This window comes from Telmatherina bonti, assembly GCF_933228915.1.
Source record: "Telmatherina bonti genome assembly, chromosome: 3".
Taxonomy (NCBI): Eukaryota; Metazoa; Chordata; class Actinopteri; order Atheriniformes; family Telmatherinidae; genus Telmatherina; species Telmatherina bonti.
The window spans coordinates 7,993,095-8,008,207 of NC_136621.1; the positions used below are offsets into that span (position 1 = coordinate 7,993,095).

The 15,113-nt window shown below is 45.1% G+C and overlaps 2 protein-coding genes across 4 annotated transcripts in view; both read left to right on the forward strand.

Moving 5' to 3' along the window:
- Window positions 1–1,773, forward strand: part of zdhhc5a (zDHHC palmitoyltransferase 5a) — a 37,694-nt gene extending 35,921 nt beyond the window's left edge. For 2 of the 3 annotated variants that reach the window (XM_079264575.1, XM_079264574.1), the window contains exon 13: window positions 32–1,773. In XM_079264575.1, coding sequence (XP_079120701.1) covers window positions 32–260 — 229 coding nt within the window. In that variant the 3' untranslated portion in view covers window positions 261–1,773. The remainder of the gene's footprint in view (window positions 1–31) is intronic. The other variant, XR_013771828.1, reaches the window with a different exon arrangement.
- Window positions 1,774–2,396: 623 nt separating this feature from the next.
- tmx2b (thioredoxin-related transmembrane protein 2b) overlaps window positions 2,397–15,113 on the forward strand; it is a gene marked incomplete at its 5' end in the record, with an annotated part of 34,496 nt that continues 21,779 nt past the window's right edge. Inside the window, 6 exons of the mRNA XM_079264789.1 lie at window positions 2,397–2,585; window positions 3,119–3,179; window positions 3,872–3,985; window positions 11,848–11,924; window positions 11,999–12,105; window positions 12,177–12,242. Of these exons, the coding sequence (XP_079120915.1) occupies window positions 2,397–2,585; window positions 3,119–3,179; window positions 3,872–3,985; window positions 11,848–11,924; window positions 11,999–12,105; window positions 12,177–12,242 (614 nt within the window). The remainder of the gene's footprint in view (window positions 2,586–3,118; window positions 3,180–3,871; window positions 3,986–11,847; window positions 11,925–11,998; window positions 12,106–12,176; window positions 12,243–15,113) is intronic.

Consider the following 15,113-nt stretch of genomic DNA (forward strand, 5'->3'; position numbering starts at 1 on the left):
CATCCTGTCTTTCCTGTCTTTTCTAACTCAGGGATGAGTTGATCCAGATAAAACATTCGAGTTGGACCAATGGCGGCCAGTTCTCCTCATCCTCCTTTTCTGCCCCTTCCTCCCCTTCTCACCCGATGACTGCTCATGTCTGTCCTGGGAGGTCTCAGCCCACTGTGGTGTTGACGCAAAACCCCACCCACAGGCTGCAGGGGGGAGAGGTGAAGAAGGTGACTGGAGTTGGGGGAACTACCTACGAGATTTCTGTATAAACGACAGCTGGTTTGCAGAGAGACGAAGGAGGGATGAGTTTTTTCTCTGGACTGGCTGGCCCTCCTCCACTTGTCCTCTTAGAATAAAATACAAACTCTTCTTCTCTGGATTTTCTTGGACCAAATGAACCAGTGAGGACTTGGTAACATTAGCACTGCCAGGATCTGGAGTTTGATCCCCTCTTGGACCATGAAGACTCTCCACATCAGGGTCTTAAAGCTGCTTTAAAAGATTAAAATGAGCACTTTTAGACTCCAGTCGGTCTAATCCGGCCTTTTATAATTTTTACCCTGATCTAAATCATTGATCAGTCCAAACAGAGCAAACTGAGGTTTGGTCTTGTGGTTTTTATCTTCATACTGGTTTCCATTAATAGCAGGGACCAAGAGCTCTACTGATGTTTATGTAAAGTTGTGTTGTGATGCATGAAATCCAGACAGAATCCATGTAACCTGCCGTTTCTCCTGGAGGTGGTGTCTTGTCTGAAGACGCAAACCCAACGGTGTGACTGGAAACTGAGACAGCTTGTTGCTGACGTAATTTTCCTCTGGGTGGGGATGAAAACGTCAGACTTTCTTTGATTACTTCACTGATATATATTCATGTTTGTACAGTGTTTCATGTGGATTTATGTTTTTAACCAGCAGACTGGAGCATGCTCAGTCCGGTCTGTTCCAACAAATAGGAAGCAAACGTCAACCTGGAAAGTTGTGTTTTAGCTTCTGAAGTTGGAGCAGAGTTTTCTCTAAAATTAATTGAATGAGCAATTGCCTTGAAAATACAAGTGTTTTTTTGTTTTTTTTTTATTTTTCCCATTTCATTTGACTTGTTTTGTATGAATTTGTATAAAAATGTAGCTATTAAGTGAAGTTTTTAATAATGAGCCCAAACAGTTGCAGCCCATCAGAATTGTGATTTACCTGCTGAAATGGTTACTGCAGGATAACAGACTCCTGCAGGGATTCTATCAATAAGTGTTGTGATGGAGTGCTGGGGTCATATCTGTTATAAAGAGGACATTTAAAAGCAGGAAGAGGATCTCAAAACATGAATAAATCTGAAAATAAAATGTTCCATCTGCACGGCCCGAGAACACGCGGATTTTATTTGTGTCACTGATCCTCTTTTAAAATTTGTCACCCTTCATCATCAGCTACACCTGTTTTTTTTTCTGTTAACCAGCCAAACACATGGCAGCATATTGTGAGTGCATTTCCATTAACCCTAGAAATGTGTAAAAACTTTGCAGGTGAAATTGTGATGTGATTTGCAGGTGGAAATGCCCGCAAATCACACTTGTTTGTCAAAACTTACAAATATTGCTTTATTTTTCAAAAACATGTCATGGAAATGTCCTGTTTAATAATAGTAATGATAATAGTAACAACACTGATGCTGACATCAAAATAGAGTTGGAGATTCAAGCTACTCCATGCAAAGTTAGCGTGACAACATTGTACTAACATATAGATCACAGAGGAAAAAGCTTGAGCTCATTAAAAAAGTGCCCATCAGTGCAATATGATTGTAACATTTTAGTTACATCAGATGGGAACATAAGCAACATGTGAAATAAAATGGCTCAAACAGAACAGAGGAAGCTTATGATGCTTATTTTGATTATGAGTGAAAATGTCTCTTGATAGGTGAACTCTTGCTCTAGCTTTCCAGGAAAGCAGGGAGGTAAAAGTTAAAGGAAATAGATAACTAATTTTACATTTTTGTCTATGACCTCCTAATTTCTGGGAATCCTCTGACTGAAAAGGTCCTCCTGTGCGACATTTGGGCATTTAACCTCTACAAGGCCGAATTCTGGCTGACCCTGTGGGTCAATCACAACACCATCCGGTGAAGAGCCCATCCATAGTGCACTGCATCGGGGTGGATAAGGAAACCACATGGATAGTGGTTAACTGCCATTAGTCTGCAGTATTCAGACAAAGAAGGCTTAAGAATTACTTTGAGACATTTAAACCGGAAGTCCGCCACCGGAAGTCTGCCTTCTATTGATCGTTGATGCCACTTTTTGTAAGCTAGCAGCCGTTAACGGTTAGCTAACGGTCTCTTCTCTTTAAGGTACGGATTCCTCATCATTCAGGTCACATCTTAGCTCGAGGACAAACGTGAATAAGAGGATGGCTTTGCTGACGCCACTACTGGCTTTCTTGTACCACCTGCCGCAAGTGTACAAGTGGCTGCTGAAGCCGTACTATGTAGCGTCTCTCTTCATGTGTTTAGCTTTTCTAGCTGTCCGTAAGACGCCAGGAATCTGCGATCATCTGTCCACACAGAGGGAAGACGGAAACTCCTGCGACTTCGACTGGGTTGGTAGAAAGTACTAGAAATGATCTTTTAGGATGCTGTTCTGGTCCAGGTTTTGGTTCTGTTCTCAGCTGTGTGGGGAGACTGGTTGACTAAAGCCATTCCGCTGACTGGTGGACTTGATTTATTACGTTGCTTCATACCATTAATCAGCTTAATATATTGCATAAGTCACTTTATTATTCTGAATGGTTGAGGTTAATTTTGTTGTTATATCTCAGTGTTGAAAATCCAACGCTTGCCCTGAAGAAACCGCAGTTTTTTTTTTTGTTTGTTTTTTAGAGCAAATAAATGTAGAATGACTAATTAATCTGTAGTTTTCTTGCTTTGTCCTGTCATTCACTAAAAATAAAACTGAGTATCAGAACAGATTTGTTGCTTTAGTTTAGTGGCATGTTTGTGTGCTTTATAGTCATGTCCATAGTGTTTATTCTCCACAGGAATTTGTAATATTTCAAGTTCAGCAAATCTGAATATAAACATCTGAAATCAGCTTGTTAGCCTGGTTTTTGAACTCATGTTTGTGTTTTTCCAGAGAGAGGTGGAAATCCTCATGTTCCTCAGTGCCATTGTCATGATGAAGAACCGAAGAGCAAGTGAGTACTGATGATCTGTTTTATTTTTTCGTAATGGCCAACCATCTTTTAGGGTGAAATCAGGGTTCATCTGAAATCTGCTAGGTCTTCCCTGAAAGAGATCTTTTCTGTATGGGAGCCTATGTTGCTCTTAAACCTCCATTTACTTTAAAGTATTGATGGAGCTTCACAGGAAGTCGCCCACGCCATCGGCAGCAATGCAGCCCCATACCATCCGAGATGCAGGCTTTTCAACTGTCCACTGATTACAAGCTTGATGCTCCCTTTACTCTTTAGTCTGCAGGACACCCTCTCCATACTTTTTACAACCAATTTCACTCTTTGCCTTTGAACAATTTAAATGATCTTTAGTCCAGAGAAGACACCGTTTCAGGATCCTGTTGACATATGACTTCTTTGCATGATGGAGATTTAACCTGCATTTGTGGATTTCAGGCTGAACTGTGTTAACATACAGTGATTTCTGGAAGTCCAGTAAAGAATCATGTCTGTTTTTAATGCAAAGCTGCTTTAGTTTGTCTCCATTTAGCTGAAATTTCTGTGTTGTGATTTTTGGCTTCAGAAACCATTTATATGCATTGAATATAAAGTGTTTTAATTATGATAATAATGAAATTACATTTCAGAAACTCCTGCTGACACGTTGTACGCAGTTAAATATAAAACATGATTGTGTGTGTTCTGGTCATCAGTAACAGTGGAGCAACATGTGGGCAACATCATCCTGTTCAGCAAAGTGGCCAACGTGATCCTGTTCTTCAGACTGGATATTAGGATGGGCCTACTCTACCTCACACTTTGCATAGGTTGGTGTAACATGTCCACATGTCCTCTAAGGCTGGATCAAACAAACAATCCACTTCATTTCCTTGCGGTTAGAGCTTTGGATGCTTCCTGTAAGCTGCTGGTACTAGGATTTTCTGTTCAAGGTGTTCTATGCTAGGGATGTTGCCATCATAGACTATTATCAGAGAAATAATTCTGGGACTGCATGGTGTCATAGTGTTTAGCACTGTACCCTAACAGCAAGAAGGCCTCTGGTTCAAGCTTAGCTGGGGAGGAGGTTTGAACAGTGGCCTTTCTGTGTGGAGTTTGCGTGGGTTCTTTCTGGATTCTCTGGCTTCTTCCCACCATCCAAATACATGCATGTCAGGTTGATTGGCTACTTTAAATTGTCTCTAGGATAGGCTCCAGGTTCCTGCAACCCTGAATTGGACTAAGCAGTTAAGAAGTTGGATGGATGTATGGTTTGGATTTATTCTGATGTTTACAAATAAAAAATAGCTCAGAAGCTTCGTTCCATGTAAATATGCTCTGTTGTGCAGAATAAATATGTCTTCCATATTAACTCCAGAGTTTTCTCTGAAAAAACATATGAAAAGTTAGTCTTACAATCATGGCTTGGCAATATAACCAAAATCTCATATCCCGATATAGCTCATTTAATATCCCCGCAACGATATACATAACAATATAAAATTGTGTAATTTTGTGTCAGTCATCAGTTATTTGTCAGATGTGCTTGGCAACGGCAGCAGTGATCTACTTCCATCTGGGGGAACTATTGCCGTATGACGTTTCATGAGTAAATACCTATTGCAGAGTTCCTTGTGAGTGCTTTCGCCACCACTTGGCGCTGCTTTAGCGGCTTTTGCTCTTTGACTCTATTCTTTATCTTTATTCTGTATTCTTTGTCCTGAATCTTGCACAGGTGATAAAATGAGTTAGTTGTGTCAGAGTCCGTTGTTGGGACTGATAGCTAGTCTGTTGTCTGTTCCGCGTCAGTCTTTTTATGTCCAAACCGTATCCATGGGACAGAAATTTCCCCCCTTTTATGAACAAGCTAATCAGGTTTGGTTGGCTGGTCATCTTTCAGGGAATTATCCTGCTCTGAAACGTGTCTACTACAGTCTTTTTCCATGTTTGTTCATATATATGTATATATATATATATGTTTATATATATATATATATATATATGTTTATATATAGATGCTGTAAAGCGCATCTTGACGTAAAATACTGCAGTAAAGCACCTTATCATGGCATAAACAATAGAGCCTTATATGAAACGATAGACGTTTTCTATCGTCCAAAGGATATATTGTCATATACATTGTTATATCGCCCAGACCTACTTATAATTCTTCCTCTGTTAGTTTGGAGGGAATAACTTTTCCTCTATCCCACAAAAGAGGCCCTGTCCGTGCCGTTATGCAGCTTTTTACAGAAAGTGATGATGTTGAGGGATCTTGACAAATAATTATTGTGGCATTTAAGATCACAGGTAATATTAAAATAAAGTAACGGTGACATCCTTATGCTACACACCTGGGTTTTACTATGTAATTGATTCGTTACAATGCAACACCTGCTAATTTTACATTACAATTCATAAACAATATTTTTCAGAATGATTGAATAACAGAAACGCCCAAAGTGACCAGGCAGCACACGGTAAACAGAGATGGCAGGAATCTCGCAGTTAGGCTTTCAGCGTCATTTTGACCCACAATGTGTAAATTGTGCAGCCGGGGATCGGACCGCCAGGGTTCCCGCCTCTTGCTGCCGCCCAGCTCACATTGCACCCGACCCCTACGGCTCCTCCCACAGATGGTGAGCCCACGGGAGGTGGGGCCTATGTAACCCTTTCGGGCTGAGCCCGACCGGGCCCCATGGGTAAAGGCCTGGCCACCAGACGCTCGCTCACGTACCTCACCTCCAGGCCTGGCTCCAGAGGAGGGTCCCGGTAACCTGCGTCCGGGCAAGGGAACATTTCTGTCCGAGTTTGTGTACATCATAGGGGCCTTGTGAGCTGTACTTGGTCTGATCCCTCCCCTAGACACCTGTTTGCCATGGGTGACCCTACCAGGGGCATAAAACCCCAGACAACATAGCTGCTAGGATCTTTGGGACACACAAACGTCCCAAAGAACGTCACCTCTCTGGTTGGGAAGGACCCTGAGCTTGTGCTCGAGGTTGAGCGGTTCCGGCTAGATATGGTTGGACTCACCTCGACGCATGGCTTGGGCTCTGGAACCAGTACCCTCGAAAGGGGCTGGACTTTCTTCCACTCTGGAGTTGCTCATGGTGAGAGGCGCCGAGCAGGTGTGAGCATTCTCATCAGCCCCCAGCTTGGTGCCTGCACTTTCGGGTTTACCCCGGTGGATGAAAGGGTAGTTTCCCTCCGCCTCCGGGTGGGGGGGGTCCTGACTGTTGTCTGTGCTTATGCGCCGAACAGCAGTTCAGAGTACCCACCCTTTCTGGAGTCCTTGGAGGGAGTGCTGGAGGGTGCTCCTTCTGGGGACTCCATTGTTCTGTTGGGGGACTTCAATGCTCACGTCGAGCAATGACAGTGAGACCTGGAGGGGAGTGATTGGGAGGCATGGTCCCCCCCCTCTGTACCCAAATGGTGTTTTGTTATTGGACTTCTGTGCTCGTCATGGATTGTCCATAACAAACACCATGTTCCATCATAAGAGTGTCCATACGTACACCTGGCATCAGGATTCCCTGGGCCGCAGTTCGATGATCGATTTTGTAGTTGTATCGTCGGACCTGTGGCCACATGCCTTGGACACTCGGGTGAAGAGGGGGGTGGAGCTGTCAACTGATCACCACCTGGTGGTGAGTTGGCTCAGATGGTGGGGGAGGAAGCCGGTCAGAGCGAGCTTCAACTCCCACCTTCAACAGAGCTTCAACCATGTACCAAGTGAGGCGGAGGACATTGAGTCCGAATGGGCTGTGTTCTGTGCCTCTATTGCTGAGGCGGCCAGCTGGAGCTGTGGCTGTAAGGTCGTTGGTGCCTGTCGTGGCGGTAATCCCAGGACTCGTTGGTGGACACCAGCAGTGAGGGATGCCGTCAAGCTGAAGAAGGAGTCCTATCGGGCCTTCCTGGCCTGTGGGACTCTGGAGGCAGCTGATGGGTACCGACAGGCTAAGCGGCATGCGGCTTCGGCTGTTGCCAAGGCAAAAACTCGGGCATGGGAGGAGTTCGGCGAAACCATGGTGAGAGACTTCCGAACGGCTTCGAGGAGATTCTGGTCCGCCATCTGGCTGCTCAGGAGGGGGAAGCAGTGCTCCATCAATGCTGTGTACAGTGGAGGTGGGGAGCTGCTGACCTCAACTCAGGACGTTGTGGGTCGGTGGAAGGAATACTTCGAAGACCTCCTCAATTCTACCAACACGTCTTCCGATGAGGAAGCAGAGCTGGTGGACTCAGGGGTGGACTCTCCTATCTCTGGGGCTGACGTCTCTGAGGTGCTCAAAAAGCTCCTTGGCGGCAAGGCCCCGGGGGTGGATGAGATCCGCCCGGAGTTCCTTAAGGCTCTGGATGCTGTGGGGCTGTCCTGGCTGACACACCTCTGGTGCATCGCGTGGACATCGGGGGCAGTACGACCTTACAGCCGCAGCTCGGGCTGGCCGCCTCAGCAATAGAGGCACAGAACACAGCCCATTCGGACTCAATGTCCCCTGCCTCACTTGGGACATGTTCGAAGCTCTGCTGAAGGTAGCAGTTGAAGCTTGCTATGACAGGGGACTGACAGACGTTCCCAGCAGACCCTCACAACACGTTTGGGCCTGCCAGATCTGACTGGCTTCCTCCCCCACCATCTGAGCCAACTCACGACCAGGTGGTGATCAGTTGACAGCTCCGCCCCCTTCTTCACCCGAGTGTCCAAGGCATGTTGCCGCAGGTCCGACGATACAACTACAAAATCGATCATCGAACTGCGGCCCAGGGAATCCTGATGTCAGGTGTACATATGGACACTCTTATTGGCAGACTGGGGTGGTGGTCCCCCTTTTTAAGAAGGGGGACTGGAGGGTGTGTTCCAATTACAGGGGAATCACACTCCTCAGCCTCCCTGGTAAGGTCTATTCAGGGGTCCTGGAGAGGAGGGTCCTCCGGATAGTCGAATCCCGGATTGAGGAGGAGCAGTGTGGTTTTCGTCCTGGTCGCGGAACAGTTGACCAGCTCTATACCCTCTTTGGGGTCCTGGAGGGGGCATGGGAGTTTGCCCAACCAGTCTACATGTGCTTTGTGGACCTGGAGAAGGCATTCGACCGTGTCCCCTGTGCGGGGTACTCTGGGAGTATGGGGTACCGGACCCCCTTGTACGAGCTGTCCGGTCCCTGTACGACAGGTGTCAGAGCTTGGTCCGCATTGCCGGTAGTAAGTAGGATTTGTTTCCGGTGAGGGTTGGACTCCGCCAAGGCTGCCCTTTATCACCAATTCTGGTCATAACTTATATGGACAGAATTTCTAGGCGCAGCCGAGGTGCTGAGGGGATCCGACTTGGTGGCCTCAGGACTGGGTCCCTGCTTTTTGTAGATGACGTGGTCCGGTTGGCTTCATCTGGTCGTGATCTCCAGCTCTCGCTTGAACGATTCATGGCCGAGTGTGAAGCGACTGGGATGAGAATCAGCACCTCCAAATCTGAGACCATGGTCCTCAGCCGGAATAGGGTGGATTGCCCTCTCCGGACCGGGAGTGAGGTCCTGCCTCAAGTGGAGGAGTTTAAATATCTCGGGGTCTTGTTCACGAGTGAGGGAAGGATGGAGTGCGAGATCGACAGACGGATCGGTGCGGCGTCTGCAGTAATGCGGACTCTCCGCTGGTCTGTTGTGATGAAGAAGGAGCTGAGCCAGAAGGCGAAGCTCTCGATTTACCAGTCGATCTACGTTCCTACCCTCACCTATGGTCATGAGCTGTGGGTCATGACCGAAAGAACGAGATCTCGTATACAGGCGGCTGAAATGGGTTTCCTCCGCAGGGTGGCCGGGCTCACCCTTAGAGATAGGGTGAGGAGCTCGGTCATCCGGGAGGAGCTCAGAGTAGAGCCGCTGCTCCTCCGCATCGAGAGGAACCAGTTGAGGTGGCTCGGGCATCTGGTCAGGATGCCTCCTGGACGCCTCCCTGGTGAGGTGTTCCAGGCACATCCCTCTGGAAGGAGACCCCGGGGAAGACCCAGGACACGCTGGAGGGATTATATCTCTCGGCTGGCCTGGGAACACCTCGGGATCCCCCCCGCAGAGTTGGCAAATGTGGCTGGGGAGAGGGAAGTCTGGCCTTCCCTGCTTAGGCTGCTGCCCCCGCGACCCGACCCCGGATAAGCAGCAGAAGATGTGTAAATCTACTCACAACATTAAAAGAAATCTAGTTCAACCAATAACAACTTTTTTCAGATTATGTAAACGTTTAGAAAAGAGACATTTAATACAATCTTTTAACTACACCATATTTCAGAACTATCTTTGTTTTTCCCTTTTCACAAACACTTTTAACTCGCCCCATTTTCTGTGATGTTCTCAGTTTGAACATTTTCAGTGTCCTTCAGATGGTGGACAGACAGTAACTGTGTATTTTCTGCAGATGTAATTCTTGCACGTTCTGGCTTATTTTTTCTGATTGTTACAAACAAAGCTTTCTCTTTAGAAGTTCGTCTCCAAGGCAGTAGGATGTAAAGAAGTTGTCACATGTGATGTTATACATCTCTAGGTGGCTTTCCAGTGTACACTTGAATATTTTATTCATAGCTAGATTTTGAATCACAGGCTATCCATATTTTTAAGCCATACTTGGCAGGCTTGTTGGGCATGTACTGTCGGAAAGGACAGCACTGCCTGAATGAAATAAGGCGCTCATCAACAATACCATGCAAACCAAAATTGTATAACAAAGGTAGAATTTCAACCCATTTATCCCACTCATCTGATCGCAGCTAGCCTGTCTCTTTCACGTCAATTTGCTCTGGTATCGCGGTTGTCAAATCAGATGACTCGAGATTTTATGTCGAATGTCTCCAGAGACATTGTTGCTGGAAGGATCTTTATTTCACAGATTTACAATACAGGGGCGAGAAAGTTTATCCCCAAGACACACCTGAGTGTCTGTGTATGAATGTCTATTCTAAAGCATTAAAAACACAAGTAAGCGATCAAATTTAAGTACATTTAAGAGACTTTTTTTTTTTTTTTTTAATAAACTCTAATCAGCAACTTACCCACACTAAAGTGTCTGGGGCAAAATGACCCCCAACATCATCTTTGCTTACAAACACTGCACAGATGTTCAACTACACATCAAAGTTCATGAGCCCAGAAGAAAAGGAAAGTCACAAATTTTCATGAAGAAAAAAAAAGGTTAACCAGTAGTTTGTTCATCACAAAAACTGAAATGGGTCAAATTGACCCTTAACACAATATAAAGGTTAAATTTGTTCTCATCAGAGAATAAAACTTTTTTTTCCCCCACCTTTCAATGTCCCATGTTTGATGCTCCCTGGCAAAGTGTAAACGGGTAGTTTTGTGGCGTCGAAAGAGACAAGGTCTTTGAATTGTTTTTTTGTTTGTTTTTGAATCCCCTCTTACTTGCCTTCTGATGTTTGTTGGTGCAGTAAGCGCCTTAATTTAGGTCAAGGACCGCCCTGTGTCTTGACGGACAGCCAGTCGGATCCTCTGGCTCAGCGCAGGTGTAATTTTTTTGGGTCTACCACTCTACTTTTTTGTTCCATAATGCTCAGGACCTTAAAAAAATTCAGAATGACTGTCTTACTGTGTCCAACTTAAGCAGCAATGGCACGCTTCCAGAGGCCTTGCTTATGCAGCTTGAGAATCCGACCACGTTCCAGAAGAGAAAGCTTCTTAGCTTTAGCCATCAGGAAGGCATGACCATGTGAAAGCCAGACAGAAAATGAGAATTTTGAGCAGATTTTGGCTTTCATAGCCCATGGTCTTAAACTTTTGATCAGTTGATAAACAATTTCAGTTTAATTGTTGTTTTCTATAAATTACTATTTCAAAGTGTTTTTTGTCACACTCCTCCTTCTTACTTTTGAATATTGTAGCTCTGCTTAAAATGTCATTAAGATCTAAGTATGCAAAAGGTACATTCTAGCAATTTTTCAACTGGTCTTAAGATTTTGATCAGGACTGTATATACTCATCAGGTCTAAAGGCTAGTGTTGTAACATTAAGACACACAGACTTACAATATATGAAATTAAAATATAAAAGTAATACTACTTCCAAACTCCAACTAAGTCTAGAGGAGGTTATCAATCCTAATTGTTACCAGCACATTTTTCCTGCAGATTTCAGAGAAACATTAATAGACAATACAAAAAATGTGTTCGATATGTGTTGGACATGTTTCTGGTTCCAATAAATAAGACAGTGGAGACAAATTTGCTTGAACGGAAACTTAATGGAGGATAAAGTACTATAAAAGAGACACAGAAAAACCCCTCAATGAGGGGGGAAAAAAAGATGCAAAAAAATCCTGATAATCATTTAGTAATGGAATTGTAGCTCCTGAATTGTAATCTAATCATGACATACCCCAGATGGCCATTCCCCTATTTAAAACGGTATCCTTAGTCTCCAGCAAGCTGTGTTCAATGTAGCAGGAACCAGCTGCTAGTTTCCATTAGTGTCCAGTTTTTTACTGCATCATTTGATCAAGGACCTCACAATCCGGGATCCTGGTCCAAACCCTAAACCAAATAATTAGTTTATGTCTGATGTCTAGTGCAACATATGTAAAACAAAGTGTTGAACCTGGTTGGATAACTGATATTTCTTGTTGATGCTGCTCATGGTTATAGTGGACCTGGTCCCGGCTCAGAGTCAGTCTGGTTTAAACCAGATCTCTTATTGTGTTTCAGTGTTTTTAATGACCTGCAAGCCTCCTCTTTACATGGGACCAGAATACATCAAATACTTCAGCGACAAAACCATTGATGTGAGTAAAAATGCTTTGATTCAGAGTTATTTTCTTAAAGATGAATCCTAATTGTGTTTGCTGTGAGAAACCAGGATGAGCTGACCAGAGACGGCCGTGTCACTTGGATTGTGGAATTTTTTGCCAACTGGTCACCTGAGTGTCAGTCATTTGCTTCGGTCTATGCAGACCTCTCTCTGAAGTAAGCCTCAAGTAACAGCAGTAGTACCAGTCACACTAGTATAACCAGTAACAGTCACTCTTGTGCTGCAGGTATAACTGCGCTGGTCTGAAGTTTGGAAAGGTGGACATTGGTCGCTATGGAGAAGTTTCCAAAAGGTGAGTTTCTATGTCTTTGGACACACTGCAGCGTTGCAGTGTGGTCCTTAACTGGATCTAAAGGCGATACTTCCACAGAAACTCATTTTATGAGGTAAAAATGCCTCATCAAACATCATGTAGAAGGATGTTTATCCTAGTAGCAGTGTTATTGGGGGGCTTTATGCCCCTGGTAGCATCACCAATGGCAAACTGGTGTCTAGAGGAGGGAGCATACCAATTGCAGCTCAAAAACCTTGATGATGACAACGAACATTGGTAAAAAGGGTCTTTTGCCTGGAAACGGGTCAGGGCCCCCCTCAAAGCCAGGCCAGACCTGGAGTTGGGGCATGAAGGCGAGCATCTATGGGATCCAGTCAGGCTCAGCCCAAAAGGATAACATACCCCCTTCAACCCCATACCCCCTCCATGGTTTCACCACCCGTGGTGTCTGCTGGGAATGTCTGGGTGAGTCTCTTGTCAGAGCAAGCTTCAACTCCCATCTCTGGCAGAGTTTCAACCATGTCTCAAGTGAGTCTGAGTGGACTGTGTTCTGTTCTTTTTTTCAAAGTGGCTAACCGGACCTGTTGCCATACGTTTGTTAGTGCCTGTGATGGCGGGAATCCAAGAACTCGTTGGTGGACACCTGCAGTGAGGGATGGTGTCAAGTTGAAGGAAGGGTCCCATTGGGCATTTTTAGCCAGTGGGACTATGGAGGCAGCTGATAGGTATTGGCAGGCTAAGCAGAATGCTGCTTCAGCTGTCGCTGGGGCAAAAACTCAGGCATAGGAAGAGTTTAGTGAGGCCATAGAGGGACTGCTGGATAGCTTTGAGCAGATTTGGGTCCACTATCTTTTGTGGTTAGCAGCTCCCCACCTCAGTTCTGGACATTGTGGGTTGGTGGAGTGAGTACTTCAAAGACCTCCTCAATCTTACTAACACATCTTCGGAAGATGCAGATCAGGTTTCGCTGAGGTGGTTAAAAAGCTCATGGATGGCAAAGCCCTGGGGGTGGATGAGATCCTCCCAGAGTTTCTTAAAATTCTGGGTTGTGTGGGGCTGTCCTGGTTGACACAATGCTGAAGCATTTTATGGACATTGGGATAGTGCATCTGGACTGGCATACTGGGGTGGTGGTCCCTTTTCCCTCACACTGAAGCTGAAGATTAGAAAGTCAGCTCCAGCAGAATAACGTGAGGGATGTGTGGTCTGGAATGAAGAAGATCACTGGCTTCAAGTTAAAGGGGACCACCCTGATGGAGGTCTGGACAGAGTGAATGAGCTGAACATATTCTTCAACAAGTTCAGTTCACCCCCTACCTCCAGCCCAACAGACCGCACACTCTCCATAAGCCCACTGCTTTTCTGTCACACCTCCAATCTGTCACCCTGCAGCTCAGTCATGGACCAGAACACAGCTTCATCTACCTCCACATCAGGACATCCTGAAACCTCCACCTTGTTTGTCTCCTGCAATCAGGTTAAGAAGCAACTTGAGAAACTGAACCAGAACAAGGCTGCAGGTCCAGATGGTGTCAGTCCCAGAGTTCTCAAGACCTGCTCAAAACAACTATGTCCGATTCTCCAGCACCTTTTCAACGCCAGTCTGAGACAAAATAGAGTCCCAGTGCTCTGGAAAATCTCCTGCCTTGTTCCAGTGCCTAAAAAAAGACACAACCAGCTGAACCAAGTGACTATGGACCAGTTGCCTTGACATCTCACATTATGAAAGTCCTGGAGAGGCTCTTACTGGCTCACCTCAACAAGCAAGTAAACAACTTTTAGGACCGATTACAGTTTGCATATCGTAATGGACTTGGGGTTGAAGATGCCATCATATACCTGCTCCAGAGAGCACACTTTCATCTGGACCATTCAGGCAGCACTCTGAGGGTCATGTTATTTGATTTCTCAAGTGCTTTTAATACCATTCAGCCTGCTTTATGTGAGAAGCTCCATAAATTCCAGGTGGATACCTCCACAACCACCTGGATCTATGACTACCTCGCAAACAGACCACAGTTTGTGAGACTGAAAGGTTGTGTGTCTCTCTTTCTTCGTCTTTTCACTCTGTACACCTCAGACTTCCAGTACAACTCTGAGTCCTGTCATCTGCAGAAATACTCTGACTCTGCAGTTGTGGGGTGTACCAGTAATAGACAAGAAGCAGAGTACAGAGAACTGGTCATTCAGTTTGTAAAGTGGTGTGGTAACAATCCTGTCATATTAAATACCAGCGAAACAAGAGATGATTGTTGACTTCAGGAGGAACAAGAATAAACAAAGCACTGTTTCCATCCTGGGAGAGGAGGTGGAGGTGGTGGAGGAATACAAGTATCTTGGAGTTCAGCTGGACAACAAACTGGACTAGAAATGCAACACTGAATACATCTATAAGAAAGGTTAGAGCAGACTGTACTTCTTAAGGAAGCTGAGATCTTTTAACTTCTGCACCAAGATGTTGCATATCTTCTATAAGTCTGTTTTGGAGAATGCAGTCAGCTTTGCTAGCATCTGCTAGGGTAGTAGCATCAGAACCAGAGACTTGAAGCGTCAACAAATCTGATCAAAAAAGCTGGTTCTGTGCTTGGAGTAACTCTGGAGCCACTGGAGCTGATTGTCCAAAGAAGAATGCTGCACAAGCTGATGAAGATGATGGAAGATTCTTCACACCATCTCCACAACACAGTGAAGAAACAACAAAGTGTGTTCAGTGAGAGGCTTCTTCAGGTCCCACTGACTGAAAGATACAGAAGATCATTTCTGCCAGCAGCCTCTGGAACATAACCTTCTCAAATTCCTAATTATATACTACAATATTGAATTTACCTTTGGGGATTAATAAAGTATTTTTCATTCATTTCATTCATATGGTGTACATGGACCACAGGG